This window comes from Vanessa cardui, chromosome 2 (genome assembly GCF_905220365.1).
Source record: "Vanessa cardui chromosome 2, ilVanCard2.1, whole genome shotgun sequence".
Taxonomy (NCBI): Eukaryota; Metazoa; Arthropoda; class Insecta; order Lepidoptera; family Nymphalidae; genus Vanessa; species Vanessa cardui.
Window position 1 is genome coordinate 1044948 of NC_061124.1, and position 21369 is coordinate 1066316.

At 31.3% G+C, this 21369-nt stretch overlaps 2 protein-coding genes across 2 annotated transcripts in view; both read right to left on the reverse strand.

Moving 5' to 3' along the window:
- Positions 1-11263, reverse strand: part of LOC124536383 (innexin inx1) — a 45326-nt gene extending 34063 nt beyond the window's left edge. Inside the window, exon 1 of the mRNA XM_047112917.1 lies at positions 10949-11263. The gene's annotated coding sequence lies outside the window, so the exon portion shown is untranslated. The remainder of the gene's footprint in view (positions 1-10948) is intronic.
- Positions 11264-15686: 4423 nt separating this feature from the next.
- On the reverse strand, positions 15687-19941 carry LOC124541629 (innexin inx7-like). Its single transcript, XM_047119558.1, has 8 exons — positions 19787-19941; positions 18780-19072; positions 18192-18369; positions 17300-17447; positions 17023-17212; positions 16570-16720; positions 16279-16468; positions 15687-15948 (listed from the first exon to the last, which is right to left on the reverse strand). Exons 2-8 carry the CDS (start codon positions 19017-19019, stop codon positions 15786-15788), a joined length of 1260 nt encoding a protein of 419 aa, XP_046975514.1. The 5' UTR covers positions 19020-19072; positions 19787-19941; the 3' UTR covers positions 15687-15785.
- Between the last annotated feature and the right edge of the window lie 1428 nt (positions 19942-21369).

Genomic DNA, 21369 nt, shown 5'->3' on the forward strand with positions numbered 1-21369 from the left:
GTATTTATGCTAGGAATATTGAAATTCAATAAAAGTTATCAAATAATATCACCTTTTGAGTTGTAAACTTTAAATGTTAAAAAAACAAACCAGTATATATTTAGATTTAGTAATTTTATAGGAATATCTACGAACAGCTATTCTGTCTTTAATTTTATTAATCCATCAAATAAACAAATGCAGGACTTCAGTAACTAACAAAGCGTTCGGGGTATGACATATGAAAGACGAGACGCCTCTGGCGGCGTTGACGTGGAAAAACCGAAGCTTCCTAAATATATCAATTACCAGGTCTAGAAATCGTGCCGACCGTTATAACTGTTACGAACGATTTAAATCTAGACTAATTTTATACAGAGGTAAAATAAAAATAAATAGTATTATGTAAGGTTAATCTTCTTTACTAACGATTTCATTCTAAACATATCTAATTCCAACAGCTATACTATTGGAATTGGTATCAATAATATTCATGTCATATCATTTTCTTTATTAATAAATGACAGAATCGTAAACCCTGATCGGATCTCTTTAATATCTATGAATACTGCTGAAATCGAATTATTAAAATGCATTTGCTGCATTTTAAAAAGTTTATTTTTTTCCTTTCTTAATCGTTACCTTCCCTTACTCTGACTTTCACTCATATCATTCCGTGTGCATGTTTTATATTATACTTATTTCAAAAAGTTATCTAACTTGAAAGTGGATTAATGTCTGTCGTGATAAATAAGTTAAAAGAAAGATAAAATGAGAGTCTACTTATTACTTTAAATGAAACGAAGTGTCTGAACGATGTCTTCACGCCTGCATTGAGTCTTATTTTAGAGTTAAGTAACTTGAAGAAGTATAAAATAACGAAGCAGGAACGTTGAACTATTTCAGTGACTACTAAGTGGGGCGTTAGCTATGAACACATCGCAACCATTATTTATCTTAAGTATTTTAAATACATTACTTAGTTCAAACTAAACAATAAATTAAGTATATTTAGAATTCGGTGTCAGTGAGAGAGGCAGGTGAACAAATGATCTATCGTTTTGGTTTCGTACAGAATGATGACTGTCTTTGAATGTCTTTATGAGTATGGTGAGCAGTCTCTTATGTTAACAATGTCCTCTCTTGCAAGCGTTTTCCAAACCGAAATTAGAAACTAAAGTTAACAGTAGTAACTAGTAGTTAATGGAATTAAGAAAACATTACTTTTACTCTTTACAACCAATATCAGTATATAGCTGAGGGACTGAATTGAGCCCAGTTCTTCTTCACGGAAGAAGAGAAGAGTCTGTTTTTTTATCTATTTATTATCTTGCTTGATTGCAGAATATATAGGTTTATATTACTTATTTTGGTATGTGATTGGAATTTAACACACCCTAACTCCAAATCATTGGCTGCTAATACATTTTTTTTTAAAAATCCCAACTTTTATTTGATCAGACCCTACATGATACATATATAAATATAGGCTACAATGATACATATACCAATGCCTACTTGTCAATACTAAACAAATGATAGAAATTAAAAAGCGCTTAAATTAACATAGAAGGACAATTGTATTTCTTTGCGACAGTGAAAACTGCCTTGATTTAATAACAATGGAATCCACGACTATTCATAAACAATTTATAAACTTAATTATTATAATGACGTTAACGTGATGATGACGCAATAACGTAGCTCGAATCGAAATAAATAGTACATATCATGACTAACGCATGGCGACAAGACCTGTTACTCAGAGTAATTGTGTCACAATTACCACATTTATCATAAAATCATCAATTGTTTTTAAAGCATTTTTACCGTCGTGCTGCAGAATTACATGTGCAATGTAAGATGTCACCACCGTTAAATAAGACACTCGTCGCCCGCGACTCTGCTCGCGTTTCAGAGGGTTGATTGTCATGTGTTAGACAAAAATGTAGCCTACGTCCTCAAAGTTCAAATTTCATCAAATTCGGTTCATTGGTTTTCCATTTAAAGAGTGTCAGACAGACAGTCAGATAGAGTTACTTTCACATTTTTATTATAGAACTACAGATTGCGGCTGTAATAAACCAAAATTAATATATACTTTATTCAAGTAGACTTTTTACAAGGACTTTTGAATTCGTCATTTAACAACTATATTAAGTGAACCTATGCACATACTACATAACACCCATCGCCAATTAGGAACTAAGATGTTATGTATCTCAAGTCTGTAGATACACTGGATAATGCTAATTTAAATACCATTCAATTTGTCATATGTATGAAAATCAACGAACAAGACCATAACACTTTCGTATCATATTCTTCAGATTTTATTGACATTTTGATAAAGAACGCCATGAGTTTTTTAATAACACACCTAAAGTCGTAATAAGAAGCAAAATCTTGCATGTGTTGCATCAATTTCCAAGGTTTCGTTCGGAAATTAACGAACGCACCGACTCGACCTACTTCATCATAGTATTTAGACAAGTAGAGATAAATTCCCTTGCAGGTAACTAATCAAATGGTATCGTGGTTACGTCAAATGACATCCATATAACTCGACTTCATTAATAAAACAAAGTAGGTATGGACTATTTACCTACAAATAATCAGCTGTTTTAACAAAAATACCAGTTCGCAACTGGTATTTCCTCGTCTACGTAATGACGCAGCCGAGGTCAATGGAACTAATCTATATGCATGTAATATAAAAATACAATTAGACTTACCGGAAAACGCTTAAATTAATTTTACCTTTGTGTCAATGAATTAATTATCTCTAACAATGAGCTTGACATTGAGATGTGGTCTAAGCATTGCGCAATTAATGTGCTCAAATCGAAATCATTTATTGTAGATTTCGTAACATTTACAAATAAATAATTGAGCATCACTGTGTTCCCAAGCACTTTATTATCAATGATTTATAAATTCATCTCATGCTCCGCGGTGATGGAAAACATCATGACAAAATCTACATGTATCCGCGCAGGCAATACGACAGTGCAGAATTGCCTATTTCCTCAATCTCTTCATCCAAAAGGAGAGCAAAAATGAGAGTTCAGGCGGAGTACTAACGACTTTACGAACATTCTGTGGCACGGGAATTGAACAGATTTCGGTCTACTATTGATCATTTTTCAATAGAAAAACTATATAACTTTTTATTGGACTGACTTGAGCTCTGACTTTTGACCTGACCTTATAAGCTAGCCACTAAAACAACGACGTAATAAATACTACTAATTATTGACTGCCATAAGAGGTCATACGTGTGTAGGATTCCAAGTGATGTTTTAGGCAGACTACGATATATAACGGTATAGTTCGCTAACGTATTATGAAAGTTCTTGTAAAGAATGTGATTGTATCGACTGCATTTATCAGCTACCCGTGGCGGAGTCGGCCCAATTTGGGCAATTGTCATGTCACGATCAATTGACATCCAATCAACCTCGGAGACGGAGTGCTTTTTTTTCGAACACATTGCGTAAGATAGTAAAAACGATAATAAATATTATGTAAAACAAAAAAAAAACAATAATTAAGTGATTTCTTCTAAAATATATTACAAAATATTATGTAACAAAAAACAAGTAAAAGTGTTAATAAAAAATTATAGCAAGATTTAAAATATGTATTACGTCAGATAGAATCCTTTACAGGTTTTATACAATAGATCCAATTGAAAAGTTTATACACTTAGGATTATTACGGATAGGATTCATTTCGGTTTTCTAGAAATATTATATTTTGAATACCGGCAAATTTGCTATCGAAACTTTGAATATTAAATCAAAGTGGTTATATTTTATCTGAATGCATATTAATCAAGAAATATCTTATAAATATATATAAATGCAAAAGTTTTGATGGATGGATGTTACTTAATCATGACAGAACTGAACGCCAGGCTAAATCTGAATCAAAATGAAATGTAGCACAGCAATACAGTCTGAAAACAGCAATAAAGTCTGTATGTGCTACATACGCTTTTTATTCCGAAAAATATAGCTAACTCCTGAACCGCCACTCCCCTCTAAAGCGGACGGAAATTAGTGCATAATATATAACCTTTAAGCAAAGCGGTTATTCTCAGATTTATCTTTAGTTCTTCTATTGAAAAATCGATTTAGGGACAACAAACGAAAAGAAGAAATTATTCGGAAAACAAGTAAAATAATATAACTATCATTCGGTCAACCGCAAGACCAATTAACAAACAAAAACATCGTTACTTGACAGAAAAAGAAAGGAAAATTATTAAACAATTATTATTTCGATCAAAGTGCAATAGTATGTATAATTTAAAATCCCATTCTCTTTGTTACTATTTAACTTGACCATTGTACCTTATTGTACTTTATTGACATAATGTGTAATTAAAATGGAAAAGAGTAAGTAATAAGTTTCTTGTCGGTTCGTTTCGATAGAATCTATATTACGAACCGGAAGCTTTACATTTAATGATAAACTGTAACGTGGCGAATTCAAGTCATTTTATGGGCCTACTAAAAATGTTTTCTAAGTAACTTTTGTTAACAGATACAAGCAACAATTAATAATCCGATTTATACAAATCTTAATATGATATAATATTTTTAATAATGATTCTTATTCTGTCTATTTAAGATTTCTCCAAGATATTGCTTATTTTATCAACGTATTTAAAGATCATTTATCATTTCGCATATTCCCAAACGAAAGCTGCCAAAACTATAAAAGACAACATATATTTGTATGATCATTGACAATGTCTAGACGAAAATTCGCAAAATAATCTTTAACAGATAATTCACATAAACGATTTCCCTTTAACAAGTAAGATAAAGTTTATTTCAATAAATTTGTAACAACGTAAAATATATTTTCAAAAATGTTTTAAGCACTATTGTGGAAAACATTTTGTTTTATATAAATAATAGTAATAATTAACATTTAGTTTAAATACATAACAAGATATTTAAATAAATACATGATAAAAATAAGAGTGCGGTATAACCACAGCAAGGACAAACGATTTGGCCTAATTTGCGATTGGTAGTATCGTAGTATTATAACTTTTTAAATCCCATAATTTATTTGATTAAAACAGAGAGCTGGTATTATATTAAAGGTTTTCTTTGCAGAAATATACACGATATACGAGATACCATTAACAATACAAACGACATACCAATTAATATATTTTCAATTGGTAAACTATATAACAATCAACAGTCCGCACTTGTTCTACTAATATTATTGATATTAGTAAATAAACAGACATTTCTTAGATAAACAACAATATCGTCCAAAGTGATTATCGCTTGTTTGTTGAATAATGACGAGTCTATTAACAATGACGAAGTAATACATAATATATAAACGTTCACCATGACTATATCTTGCTATAAAAAAGAGGTATGGTTAAGATTCCAATAGTAACATCCCAACAGGTGCGAGCAAATGTGCTAATTTAAAAAATAACTAGTGGTCAAACGTCTTGCATTTATTTTTGGATCGATTTTTAGTCATTTATTTATAAAGATTCCAAACAATCATTTATTTATAAACATATTAATATATGAATCATCTATGATTGGAATCGATTTTCAATTCAGATAAATTTCTATTCGATATGGGTTATACATATTTTTTGCTATTGATAGAACAATCTTGCGAATCCCAATTGCTTCGCAAAATTATGTACAATTTGTAAATCACAGATGCACAACAAATTGATCACGGTTTGCTGGGAAGAAATATTTTTTTTTATTTGTTGCAAATATCACATCGATACAAACTGTTTTAGAATCTGCAAAATCCATGCTAAAACCGCGACATGCGTGAATCAGGTACCAAAACGTGGTTGAAATATCACTGTTAACTAGCCGTATTTTGGTATATGGTATTTATATTTAATTATATTTCGCTTAATTAACGCGAAACACCTATTATTCATCGGAGATGGGGAAATAAAGGTAATAATGTATAGTATAGTAATAATAGAGCATAGTATAGCTACAAAACACCTCAAGACCAAGTGGCGGAACAGTCAAGTAGTGACACGTTTAAGTAGACTCTTTCTATACTTCTTTAATTATTATTTTTATGCTTATTTCTCCTTACGATTTATTTTTAACGCCGGCGGTCACTTATTGGTAGAGATATGGGTATGTTCATCTGAAGGTAAACCGAATCTCTGTATATTCTACTGTCAAACAGCAATAGTTATAGAATTGTTCTGTTCCGATTTAAAGACTTCTTGTACCTACTTACTCAGGGGCACAAGGTGACATAACCAACATTTATTAAAGTAAGATGGATATGAGCAGTGGTGACTTTCCATCAGGTGGCAGATTTGCCAATCATTTTACATATAAAACAATAAAAAGCCAATTAATAAAGATTAATCAAAGTTGCGAGCACGCAATAAGCAAATGAGGCTTATAAAGAAGAACACGAATCCCAAGTTCCCAAACGTAACAATGCTGTTCCTCTAATTGATAACAATTTGTTACTACTAAATGCAACCTGCATAAATAACTCAACAGTAATTACAACATCGCAATTTAACATTATTATGTCATCGCCTTCATAAAGACGTTAATATTAATGAATACCGAACCTCATTCATGATAAGCCAGTACACGCAAATTAACGTTTCTTGTTCGCAGCCTACGTTTGACATTTTATGGTGCGTTTCATTAAAATAGTTGGCGAATTGTTTGCAACGGTTTAAAAAACCAACAACGATTACACATAAATGTAATATTTTTCGTTGACAATTTAATTACAGAAACTTTTATAACAAAACGAAACTCGTCAATTTTCCTTTTGTGGTGACGCAGCTTTATGTTATTCAAATTGAATTGAGACAATGTCTCTCGCTATTTGCTTCTTTGATTTAATTCCTGCATAAAAACATTACATCACGAATGTTATGCAATTTTGAGGTCAAACATTATCATTATATACGTATTAAATAACGATTGAAATACCAGTGTACAATTTGTTTAATAACAGCAGAGTTATTTTACATTAAAATCGTGATGTATCTGTACTTTTTACAGAGGACTTCAACAAGGGTCTTGTGTTACATTTTTACAACGACAGCACTACCCACCTAGATAAAGCTCAAGGAATTGCTGTCCATTTAGTTTTCAGAAAATGCCAAAACACAAACGCCTTGACAATTGTCGGATTTGCATTGTCTAAATCCCTAGAATTGCGCTAAAATTCGATTCAATGAACTATACATGAACGCACTGCATACAAGTTATAAACAAATGAGTAAAAACTATAATCCGACTACGAAAAAAATCAAGACTACTAGATCAAGGGCTTTTGATATAACCAAGTGGCCAAAACAATAATATTCCAAGGCTACGTATAGATCGATAATAAATTTAGTCTCCAGACATTTTCATGACAATAATTCATCGATAAGCTCAACTGAGCTGTATAATCGTTTACATAAATGTAAGGTTTAAACGAGTCCCCTTCGCGGTCAAGGCGAACGAGCTCCAAGCAGGTGTACTGTTCTATATCATGTTTCTATTATACCTAATAGACTAGAGATCACTTCAGAAAGGTTTACTAACTACGCTGACAACTTACAATACATTATATTTTTGACCCAAGGTGGTTTACAATGGAACCTGAACCCAGATAAGCATTACAGACTTTATATGGCGGTTGGTGGTAAAGAAAACATTATGAGGTAACCTGCATGGGTCGGATGACAATGGCACATGTTTATCTACGAAACCGCTTAGCACAACATGTTATGAGAAGCTTTAAGACTTGCTGAAAAGGATTAACAAACTTTAGCCATAGTTACTTTACTTTTAGTCATGTGACAAAGATTGAGAAATGGCCTTAAACCCAGATACCATGCCTAAGGACGCTTTGAGGCCGGGATCATTAGCCTGTGTTGTAACAGTTTAGATTCACGCATTACATAAACGAGAAATAGTCAGTGTGTAATGATATGATTTGTGACATTACATCAGTGAGATGTTGAGATGTTGATGATGAGAAGAAGAATCGAGCATTACAAATACAACTGTAACAAACATTGTTACATTTTAGGCAACTACTGCCTTTATGGAACCGCCCTAATAGTTTAAGATACGGAATGAGATAATAGCTCATCTGTTATTTGGTGTGTACCATATGATAATAACAGAGGGTGTACAGCGGTACATATTTCTTATACGTGGTAGTATTTAATTGTTGACGATTCGAAAACGCTTATTTGTGAAGTTAACTTGAATAAATTGATTTGATTTGATTTTGATTTATATTCATTTATTTATATGGTTCGGGCAAATCATACCATTATAAGTTTGTAAAGGGCAGACAATTAATTACGCTCAAATTTTGTACACTAATCATTATTTAGAAATATAACTAAAATGCCATTTTTCGTTTAAAAAAAAATGTTTACCTGACACTTACGGTCTCGCTTACAAGGATTTTTAGTGGATTAATTTAAACGTTGATTTTCCTTTTTTATCATCATTCACTTGGGATTTGTGCAAGCTCGTGTGGGTACCTAGTTATATATATTAGCTAACAGCATTACTATTGTGTTCCGGTTGGGAGAGTCAATGAGCAAGTGTAACTACAGGCAAGGGACGAATCTTAATGCTGTATATTGGTGACCATCAGCAATAGAAGACTTCGGTTAATGTTTTCTATAGCGTCAAATAGTATTTTTGTGGTGGTAGTGGGCAGTGGTAGCCGACAAATAAAAAAAATACAGCATTATGTAATAAATATCTCAAATATACAGGAAAGTCGAAACATGTAGTATGTATCAGAAATTTTACATTATACCACATTATACCAGTATTTGATAGTAGTTTTAATGAACTTGTAAGCCAAATCTTACATTAAAAAAAAAGGCAAGATGAGTTACAACATCCGACAAACTGCCGACAAATGTTAAATACACGTATAAATCAAAGCAATACAGAACTAAAACATAATCTTTACGAAAAGTGCCATTAGAATAATCAACGAGATGTTACCAGACTTTTTTGAACTGTTAAAGACTGGGGAACAACTTCAAATGTGAGTAATCTCATAGTTCTGATTATGGTGGTCGTCGATCTAGTTGTCATAAATCAAGTGGGACCGCCCCAGTCTATGTACCATTAAAGGTTATTAAAGCGGGAGCAGGATGGACCAAATTATACGGTCTGACCGCGGTGTGGCCAACAAAAATGCGCCGCGGTCCCTGACCGAAAGTATCACGCACGTGCGCCAAATTAATTTTTCAAAGAAACTTTTTGGTGCGATTCAAAGGCATCTTGAAAGAGGTTTTAGTTTAGTAATAAATAGCTACTCGACCCGACTTCTCACGAGTGTGTCTATGCAAGTTTAAAATTTAAGAACAAACATAAAAAGCGTTGCAATTTTCCGGCTTGTTTTCACTGTAATATGCATGCACTATGCATATCAACATTCCTCTTGAATTACTATTCATTGATGATGAAAACTGCAACATAATCCGTTGCGTAGTTTTAAAGACCTAAGCGTAAAAAACGTGGAAAAGTGGCTTTGTCTTATACTGTGCAGAGATTTACTATTTAAAAATAAAGCATCTTCATCATCTATCTTGCTAAAGGCGACTTTTGCAATATGTGCGAAAAGCTATTATGAAGTTGATTAGGAAGAAAAAAATTTCAAAACATTCAAGTAGAAATGGTTTTGTAAAATATTTATATGCCTCTAATCATTACAATGTATATTTAGAGTTGGGAGACCATATTTAATAATTATAAAATATATTATATTCTTTGCTAGTAAAGTATTGTGATTTTTTTTTACAAGTAACATTATAATATTTTTACTTTAATAGGATATATGTGCATAATTATTATATATATATATATTTTAGAGACTAAATGATGTACAGACATAAATGCTAAGTTACAATATAATATTAACATAACATACAGACAATACACATTGCTCTATAGATACCCAATTAAATAAAAAGTATATCATAAATGCATACAATAAATTTAACAATTTGTCTGAATATAGTAATGAAACTCGGAGTCATATTTAATTAATTAAATAATAATTAAGACTTGCATTTAACATATGAAGGAAATTAAAATATTAATAAATGCCCAAGGCGTGTAATAGCTATTTGAATTTTAGATATAAGTTTTTATATTTAGTGTTGATTTACAAATAAAACTGACTCTCTAGACATGCCACAGCATTTTTATTGAGTTTAGCATTTTTTCTTAAAGTGAAAGTTTAGCCAGTCACCAATTGAGCTGAGAATTATTCGCCCAATTTTCGGTTCACATAAAACTAACTTAACTTACTACAATTACAATTTATATTTTATTATATTAGAATAAAATATAAACAAGTATTTTTAAATAAGTATGTACTAAATTGTAAACATAGTTAAAGTAAAAAGTTCCCAATGGGATAGAGAACACCTTTCATATTATTATAATAATGTACTTTAACGCTGTTCTGTTAGGTTTGGATTAAAGTACAATAAATAGTGGAACAAAACAATAATTATATCCAACATATTATGATAATATAATATTTCTCTAATAAATAAAATGTAAAAGGAAACATATCTTATTACATACATACTACTTGTATTCTATATTGGATTTAATTTGATCTGGTTAAAATAATAAAGTAGTATTACTATTCAGATAAATGGAAAAATACATACTGAAAAGGCAAACATTTATATTTATTAAGTTTTATTTACTTAGCGATAAAATAATATTGTAATTAACATAACTATATTTTTTATAAATAGAAACAAAATAATCTATTTACTTTTGTAATAGGGTATGTATTTACTATCAACAAAGAATAGTTAATTGCAAAATTTAAAAAATAAATAAATATCCCCAAGTTTCCGAATAGATACAAAATTATGAATTAGAAAGTATGTATTTTAAAAAAATATATATGTATTACTTACCAAAACACTCTTTAGTATGCTTTAGGCAGCTTTTGCCTCTTTTCGCCAATGTTTATTTCCCTGTACTAAACTTATCGAATTTCGAAATTTAAATTCATACTTTCTCGTCAGTCCTAAATACGAAAATATCACACGACCTTATAAAATTTACTGTCGACGCAAAATATCGTGTTATTTATCATTATAACACATAAAACGAAAGAAAACGAAAGACAAATTGTTAGATCTAACACACGGCTGATCCGTACACACGACAATTTATTTTGTTTTTCCACAGATACAGTACAGATACTTTACTATGCCAGCCGCACCGGTACATCTGCTGCTAGTTGTAAAAGAGACAACAATAGTTTCTTCCATAAAGATAGAATAAGACAACACTAATAATGTCTGCTCTTACCAATGACAATGGCGGGCTGGCGCCATCTTATCAAGAATGTTACCATTATTAATATTTAGAAAAATAAACGTTTCAATCTACGTAATAACTAAAATAAAATAAACTAAAATTACTCTTATTACAAATTCATACCACGTTTTTAAAAAAAATGATTACATTTAATCAAATAAATACAGTTATATATTTCTACCACATAGTTTTTACTTAATTTACACTGTTATGTGTAAGTTTGTTTTTCAACATAAACTAATAAATTGGTTGACATTTGATTACTCAAAATAATTTTGATACCATATCCTCAATAAAAGTACTAAAATTCAATTAATCTTAGTAGATTATTTAAAACTATTGTCATGTCATGTCTATTAAATCTAATAAATAAATGCAAATTCATTGAAAAATCAAAAGTTGTGATGAATTTTTTAAAAAAATTGGGCTATACTAATTTACTTAAAAAAAATCTAAATAAAATAAGAGATTCCCTTTTGTAAAGCGATACTTAAATCAAAAAAGTCTTAATTGAATTAATGAATTTAAAGTTGCTAGGAAACGACAGCATGTGGAGTATCAATAAGAGAACCAGTCGCTCGTTACCTGTGAGGCCAAAATTCCAGGCAGTTTCGTATGCTTCGGGACGTTTGTATTGCTTTAAATTTATTTACACTATCCCAATTACTCATCCAAGTTACAAACTTTGAAAATTGTTAAAATTTTATTAAAAGAAAATGAAGTCGAAAGATTAAAGGTTTTGGTATCATTAAATTAAAAAGTAATAATAATAATTTTTATATTGCTTAAGATAGAAATTTTACATGTACAAAACACAAATATTGATTTTTATTTATTATGTTATCTTTTCTGTATTGTTTCCTTACCGTACCCTATTTTTTTAAATTAACACAGTATATAATCTTAAAACAAAATTTGATCACAATTTTTTTTCTAGTAAATATTTGGAAGATCTGTTGGCAGAAGTATAGTTGTTTAAATACTAATATTATGAACTCAGCTAATTGAAGTATATGACCAATTTACATGCAATGGTTTTTATATAAAATAATCTAGCTAGTAATTAGATATAAATTAACATTCTTTATAAAGTTTCAAGGAATAAGGAAGTTTTCAAGTAATCTTATTAATTTAAAACGATGACGTCGTCACAGTCAATTGTACAATTATGTACATTATAGTAAGAAAATGAGTTAGTTCAAATATATAGTTTAAGTTTACCGAAATAAAAAAATATAAATAGTACTTTTAACTAATTTAAGCCCCAAATACATATTATTTTGCATGCACATTTGCTTACACATAATTAAAAAAACCGGTAAGCATTTTTTAAACATGATTTTAAATACACAACTGACTTTTTTGTAAGTAGGTTAAAGCGCGTCCCGCAGCCTCCGTCTAGGGTCAATACTCTCAAGTAAACCCGCTTACAGAATAAGTTATCGTTACACGTGGTCTAGATGCTTCCTATACGATACTCATGTTGCTGATGCTAGGTACAGAACCATAATTTTTTAGGACGCTGAGAACCTGAAAAAACTAAATTTCTTTCTGGGTCAACTGGATTATATGGGAATGCTGACCCGCAATAAAGTTTAGCCATCCTCTGATTAAATTTTAAAAATTAAATTAAAGACACGTCTAATCTCTTAATCATTTCAACTGATATGCATTTAAAGTTACGAATTAGCAGACCATAAAATGAGTTATAAATTTTGACCTCTACGCATTTCGGTTTAAGCATTTTATATTGTTTTCAATTATGATATACTTAGGTGCAAGGTCATTATTTAGTTATATTTGAATTGCATTTTTTTCTACATTAAAAATAAATTTGAATCATAATTATCATAATTAAAAGTAACTGTACCTATAAAGTACGGGCAAACACTGCATTCTTGCCACCATTCCATTCAATCATAATTTGTACAGAAACGTTTTAAATTTTTATACATATATTAAAGGCCAAAATATTTTTAGATATATTCTATTTGAGCTATTTTGTAACATAATTGCCTGAGTTTACATAAATTCTGCATGATGCAAAAATATAGGTAGAATTTTCAATTGTAGGTACATGGATGAGCGAAGCCGATATAGTAAAATATACTCAAAGCAGCGTCTGGGTCGATTTTGATGTAAATTAAAACCGAATGTCATCTAGACACGCGGCAGCGTGACAAGCCAAGTTTAGGTTCACTTTACACAAGTGGTAATAAAGGATAGTGTAAAGTACTTTCATATCGCAAGACAAAAGTGCGCCAAAAAGTAAGTAAATTAAGTCTTTAACAAGAAGCGTGATGTTCTGACAGAACATAAATAATTTCAGGATTCGTTTTAATTGAATTGAAGTAATTGGCTCGTGTTTTTAATACTTTCTCTATTGCCTGCATTTTTATATAATCTTTTACTTTGGTCTCACTTTGGCTGGCTGGCTTTGATTACAATTTTAAGAAATCTTAAAAAAATTAAATCATTAAGAATTATTAAGTAATACGCTACTAAGTCAGAATAACTTTCGCAGGTAATATAACTTTATAGTTCCCACGGTCGACATGTGGTTGACTTAGTAAGGCTTTAGATCCAAGTTATGAAAAACCATAACATTAATATTCGCTAAGGCTGTTAAACATTTCCATTATCGCAAAATCTTTACTAATATTATAAGTCAAAGTAACTGTGTCTGCCTGTTTGTTTGTGTGTTGCTCTTTAACAATCAAACCAACGAACCGAATTTAATTTAATTTTATATGTAGTAAGCTTGAACTCCATACAAGGACATATGCTAAAGCGGTATGAGTAAAAAAAAAGATTAAGTTATAAATTTGTTATAATAATAATAATACCTATGCATAATTATTACATTACATAATTACAAAATATAAAACCTATTTATATCAAACTATGAACATCTCATAATATAACACAGTTCTAAATCTTCAAATTCATAATATGTATAATATACATTAATGGCAACATTCTCAATCGTACTGTCAAATTAACAATAACTTACGCACAAAAGACTTTCTAAGCTATTGTAGTTTGTCTAAAATATTTTTGTACTTTGTAGTAAATTATTTACAATTTACGATTTGAATGAATAGGAAGTAAATATTTTATTGACATTTAAGAAAATGCAGTTTCTTATACAATTAAACAACAATCTTTTATCGTGAGGTTCGTTGAAGCTTGAAATATACCTACATACATAAAAAATACAAAGCATTCTTTGGAAACATTATAAAACATGAACTTAAATATGATTTTATAATTTAAGTAACAAGTGTTTCATTTACCTGCCAATATTATGTAACGCTTACTTTGCGAAAATTTACAATCAATTTAGTTATTATGAAGTGCGTATAAACATAAGCTCATTCACATTTAAATATACATATATTTAAATAGATTGAATATGGTATACTATCGTGAGCACTGAGCAGTAATGTAATTTTACGAAACAATTTTACATTAAAAATAATCGAAATGTGAGTGGGATGATTGTCTATCCATTATTTTTATTTATTTATTTATTTAAAATACTTTATTGCACAACATGTGGAAATATATAGGAAATACAAAACAATTAGATACATGGTGAGCAAAGACGGTCTTATCGCTTATAGCGATCTCTCACAGACAGCCTTTGGTGATAGTAGCTTAGAACGAAAACAGGTAAGTAAAGAAAAATATATCGAAAGATTATTGGAAGTATTGTAATTTTACAAAGGTCTACGAGATTTTTGAATTAAAATACGCAAATAAACATCTACCTATAATTGCAAGACCTAAAAATGTCCAATGTGACCATGTAAAAACACTGGAAAATATAATCGAAGCAGCGTCTTTTCTTTCACTGTCATTTAGAGCTATATATTTACAAATAAAAATGCAAGTAAATAAAACAAATCTTCTAATGATAAAATTGAACCAATTTCAACAAACTACATAAATTACATCAATTAACGCAATTGGTGTTTCATCAACGTCAGCTCGATATATTCTTTAATCAATTTTATGTGTGCAAACATCAATGAAGCGATTAACGAATTTATCGTATTTGTAACCTTTAAGATTAACTATAAGACAGATATTATGAGTAAAAATTTGAGGATGATTGTTTTTTCAATACCCTGATTAAAACTTACCCTAAACTATATACTAGAATGTAATTGTAGATTTTGTATTAAAGACATTTTGCTGTCATGTATTTACGAAGACGGATTCTTGAACAAAAAGTTTTTATATTTCTTAAATATTTACATGTTATTCTTGTCTTTTCAAGAACCTCAAATTATGTCATTGAAGATCTCCGTTATAAATGTCGCGTAAAATATCGTAAAGTTTAAGATTTGAGCAACGCTACAGAAGCTGATCACAAAATGAGTTATATGGTATTAGGTATCACAGCTTAGTTAAGTTACATTTTTAACTGGATTTTTCCTTTAAGTCTTGTGTCAGAGGGAGTGTTTCATCAGCATAATCAACTTTTCCTAAGAGTACTGGTTCTGCACCTTTTTCTTCGTGGCCATTTTGATCAAACGGCATCTCCCTTTTCTGCAGCTCCTCTGCTAAGCGTTCAAATAATTGTCTAGAAGAAAGAAAAACTTATGAGAAACATCTAAAACTATTTTAAAACTGAATTAAGATGAAAAATTAATGTTGAAGATCACAAAAAAATATTATACTTGAAGAGTCTTGATGATCAAAACTGCAAATAATCATACCAAAATAGCGCAATTTTGTATAGCTGTTCTGGGTTACGAGTACATAACCCAGTTTTATTAATAGCACAAGGATCTTGGTTTAACAGGTAAATAAATGTCGAAGATGATTTTCCAGAAGGTAACCGTTTACCTTCAGATACTCCATTTTTCCATCAGCCTACTAGGTAAAAATTAAATTTAAATTGTAAACTTACTGGAAGACAATTCCTTTCATGTTCTTTGCGAGATAATATAAGAAGAGCCAATCTGCAAATTTACAGCCGTTGACTACTTGTATCACATTGTAAGGATTGAATTTTCTATGCGAAGCATGACGTAACAACATCTCGTTAAATCTCAGTGAACGACGATACAAGAAGAACGAAATCATACGCCAAATAACAGCTGAAACAAATATGAGCAGTTTGTAATAATCACATTTTCATAGTCATCCTCTACAGAGCTTTCGGTTTCTGTATTTCGCAATATAATTAATGTATATTTACCGAGCGCTGAAGCGATGAAAAGGAACAACAACCAGAACCAAAGCACGACGTATATCTTTTCGTGGATGATATTGAGAGCCATCACGCAGAGCGCGTCGTGCTGCTGGATCGAGCCACTGGGACCAAATTTGTGGAACGTGCACTTCGTAACCTACAAAAAGATGGCATATATGAATAGCGTGATATGAATATTCCATTTCCTCGAAATTGTTCTCGCCAAACTAGCAGAAACCAGTTGCAGACAAAAAATGAAATTAATCAATATTAATTGTAACAATCATTATCAAAACTTTTTGTTCATCCAATATTTTTTAGACCATTTCCATTTACTCCAGAAATTATGTCTAAAATTTTGCGAAATAAACATAATTACTAGCGTCAAATTTTGTTACAATAACTGGTATCAACACAGGTTGCCACTAATAATATTTCACTATTCACATAATGTGTCACCTTCGGGAAGATCGTTTCAAGTGGATCTGCAATCATTTTCCATTCCTTGTAATGAAGCACGCTCGCTCCTAAACTGATGAATTTCCCATTAAGGAACAAATTGATCATCCAAATTTGGAACATAACATGAAGCAAGTTGACCACTTCCATCGCCACCAGCCAAGTCGACCAAGTTCTGCTAACTCGTAACCTGATGGAATTATAAAAAAAAAGTTTTCAACAAACCTTAAATATATATATTAAGATTTCAATAAATAAAAAATAACTCCCAAAATACCTTAATATAATATCTTTCTTTATGACATCAACTCGATTCTCTATGGTCTTTTTCGAAGGTACTGTTGTAGCGCCGAACTTCATATCTTCCTCTGCTAACGCTAAGCCTGCGTATTGCAGTCCATCCACAAGTGCCTTTATCCTACCTCCTACAAAATAAACACTACTCAATTACTATGAAAGTGTTTTATTTATTAGCAACTAATCTGTCTGAAGTGATCCAATATATCTTAATCAGACGGCAAAAATGTTATCAAATACAAAGCTAGGAAACATTCGTATACATAAGTTGGGTTATTTGTACTGTCCGTGTGTGCAAACCTAAAAACCTACATGTCTTGAAAAAAATGCATAAAATGTTACATAGCCGTAAAACATCACACTTTTTCTCAGAATTCTTCACATTAACCTGAATTATTTAGATAAGATAGCACTGACATTCTTTTTGACGTACATATGTTTAAGATTTATTAGTCAAAAATGTAGATAAAAGTACTATTAATAATTTGAAAAAATGAAATAGGAACAATAATTTCCATTTGACCACGAGACCAAATGATCTGAATTTCCCTCTTATTCAGTGAAAGATAAACGCCCTCAAACTGAAATATGCTTTGTCTCTCTTCCGCAAACGAGATATGTCAGTTTAGATATGCAGACACCATTACCCATAAACATAGCGCTTTAAGAAGTACATCGCCAATTTTATCTCCTTTGTATCTATAGTTAGGTACACTGACTCACTATCCCTTCACACCGGAATACGTAAATTTCGGTTACAAGGTTAGAATACACAATTGCTGGTTGGCGGAAAAAATTGTGACTTTTTTTGAGTGAACACTCAAAAAAAATTAAAACTTATAGAAAAACTAAAACACACTTTACTAACTTACCTTCCTTTTTCTTCCATATGTAATGTGGCAAATAGAAGCAAATTGACTGGATGAAGAGTACGAAAGGCACCCACTGGTAATAAGTGTGGTGCAATGTTTCATCCGAGGCAAGAATAGGACCAACACCCGGGTGAGGCAAGAAACCGCCTTCAAGAAGACTCTCGTTGTAATGCCGGACCTGATAGTTTTTTAACGTGGAACATAAAACATTTTCTCAAACATGTATCATTGTTAAATTTGCAATTAAAGGAAAATGTAATGAATATATCTGCATATTTATCATTCAATTTATGAGATATTTTACGGTTCAACCGTTTTAGTGATAATTTCACCGCCTAACTCATATGTAGGTGAATCTGCGGCAGCTTCCGCGTATAATTCAATATTGAAGAAAATCCTTCAAGAACTTTTGTAGATCTCTTTCGTCCCGGTTCACGCTTGCTTCTTACCAAAAGTCACAACAATTGGTCCAGTGGTCTAGCCGAAAAGGCGTAACAGACAAACAGATTTACATCTGCATTTATATAATTACTTTAGATTTCAGATGAAGAACCTTAATAACAGTTAAATGATACCGTAATAACTTACAATAGTAAAAGTCGCCATGAAGAAGCAATAAGTTTGTATAACATGGTTAGGAACTCCTTGATCTGAAATGCATTTGATGTGTTCTCCGAAGTACTCCCTTCCGCAGACCAGGATAACGAAGGCGAGGAGTATGGTGACAGTGAGTTTGTAGTGTAATTTGAATACAAAATTTTCTATTTTTGGCTTTGAAAAATTGAACCGCATACGCGGCGTGAGCGTGCTCAGAGATGCCGCCAACATTTTGATTTAGTCCACTAAGTCATTTAAATCATAAATCATCTGCTTTCCGGCCCCTAAAATTAAAAGATGTTACATGTATTGACTAATCATACAATATTTCAGCAGTTAGATAGTAAATATCTATAGTTATTTTAAATTATAGTGCCTACAGAAAATTTAAGACATTTTTAGAGCGGCCTATATTATTCGTGGTTGAATAATAAAAAATGGGGTGTGTTCTTCTTTAAAATCATCAGATCAAACTGATTTGACTACAACACCTTTTAAACTAAGTAAGGCGATGTTTGTTCATCTACTTATTTAGAAACCCTTACCTCATGTTCTACAATACTAACTACAATTTACAGACTTTACTGATTTGTTAAAAACAAATTGCTTTCCTTATGAAAAGAAATATAAAATAAAACCTTTTTATTAATTAATTGAAATGAATCGCATTTAGGTATGATTTATTATAAAATTAAAATAAACGTAACTAATGCCCGATTATAATAAAAAAAAACACAATGCGTTTTGTGGATTGTCTACGAAGCGTACCTCAGGAGCTATCATGCTTCTTACCAGAAGGTAACAAGTAACACGACATATATTATTTGAATGTGTTAATTCGAATCCGACAATTCTACCGCACGTAATGATAGCAAATTGAATAAAAAAAAATAACCTAATTCAAAATCAAGCTTAACTCATATCACTTCAAACGTCCAATTATTGTTAAAGTCCTTTAGTGATCATCGTCAAACTTCTAGAATATAACCATAACTCACCTTGTTCCTTCCACACCCTTCTATAATTATCAACCTTGCATAAACTTATCACGAACAGTAATCACCGAAATTTAAAACAAAAGCGGTACGCGTAACTGCGTGCGCTTCACACTTCAGCCAAGTGCTGTATGTCAGCGCTATCATTTGATTGTGATAAGATACTGGTGATAAACAATAATACGATTTCGACAGCTAAAGGCGTTTTATTGATCCAAGCCAGCAGGTCGATATTGCATGTTTTCTGTAATTTGAATTACGGGAATTTAAATGAACGTAGCATGTTTACGCAAAATTATCTTAAATATGTCAGCTAAGAAATTAATTCTACATGCTATTACTTTGTTTATACTTTCGTTCGTTGTTAAATTTAATGATTCATCAATCACTACTTCAGATTCGTTTTCAGATTGATAACTTTTCTTCGATTTACAAGACCGCAGAGACAGTTCTGCAGCGTGCATAACATGGCAATCTGTTGATGTATTTTAAACAATTTACGAAATTTTACATTCCACGCAACAAAGATTTTCTCGGGGATTTCTTAGTCACCCATAGTGATAGGCAAATCATTGCGATAGGATTTTAAGATACCCAAAGCTGAAATATTTTTCAGAGATTCTTTAATAACATCTTATTTAAGTAGGATATATATTATTACTTGGCCTATGGTAACCCTCTGCTGGAGTGCTGAGATGCGCTAACGTACCTAGTTTACTCCAAAAAATTCCTAAAGCATTCCAACCGATCATCCTTTTCAGGTTAATTGGTTCACTAGGCTTCTTTCATCTTATCATATAAATGTAAAAAAAAGTAAAGTAAAGTAAAGTAACAGCCTGTAAATTTCCCACTGTTGAGATAAGGCCTCCTCTTCCATTAAGGAGAGGGTTTGGAACGTATTCCACCACGCTGTTCCAATGCGGGTTGGTGGAATGCACATGTGGCAGAATTTCGATGAAATTAGACACATGCAGGTTTCCTCGCGATGTTTTCCTTCACCGCCGAGCATGAGATGAATTATAAACACAATTAAGCACATATATATATAGTGGTGCTTGCCTGGGTTTGAACCCGCAATCATCGGTTAAGATGCACGCGTTCTAACCACTGGGCCATGTAAATGTAATGTGATGGAATTAATTTAAAGATCGCATCGCCGGTCGTATCCCTTACGACAAAACCACTCGTTCTAGGCCCTATTTGAAGTTTTCTTTGACCTCATAGATACAAATTGTCAACAGATAATTCTCTATGTTGTACTACCTACTACCAAGTAAATTAAAAAATAATAATGAATTTAGCCTTTGTTTAGTTGAACTAAAGCAGCTTCAGTTTGGGACAATGATAATTCGGCCAAATATATTTCCTAAATGACTATACATTTTCTCTAGTATGGAATATTGGCTTTTGAAATATTAATTTAAAAATTGATCTTATCTACTTACTTTACTACATTAAAAAATAAAACGACAGTATATTCAACATGACCAAAATCGGTCTGCTCCACCAGCGTTCACGCCTTAAATTTTGTCTTCGCCATCTCCTGTTGAAGAGATCTTGGAGGAGAAGCTACTTCGCTAAACAAA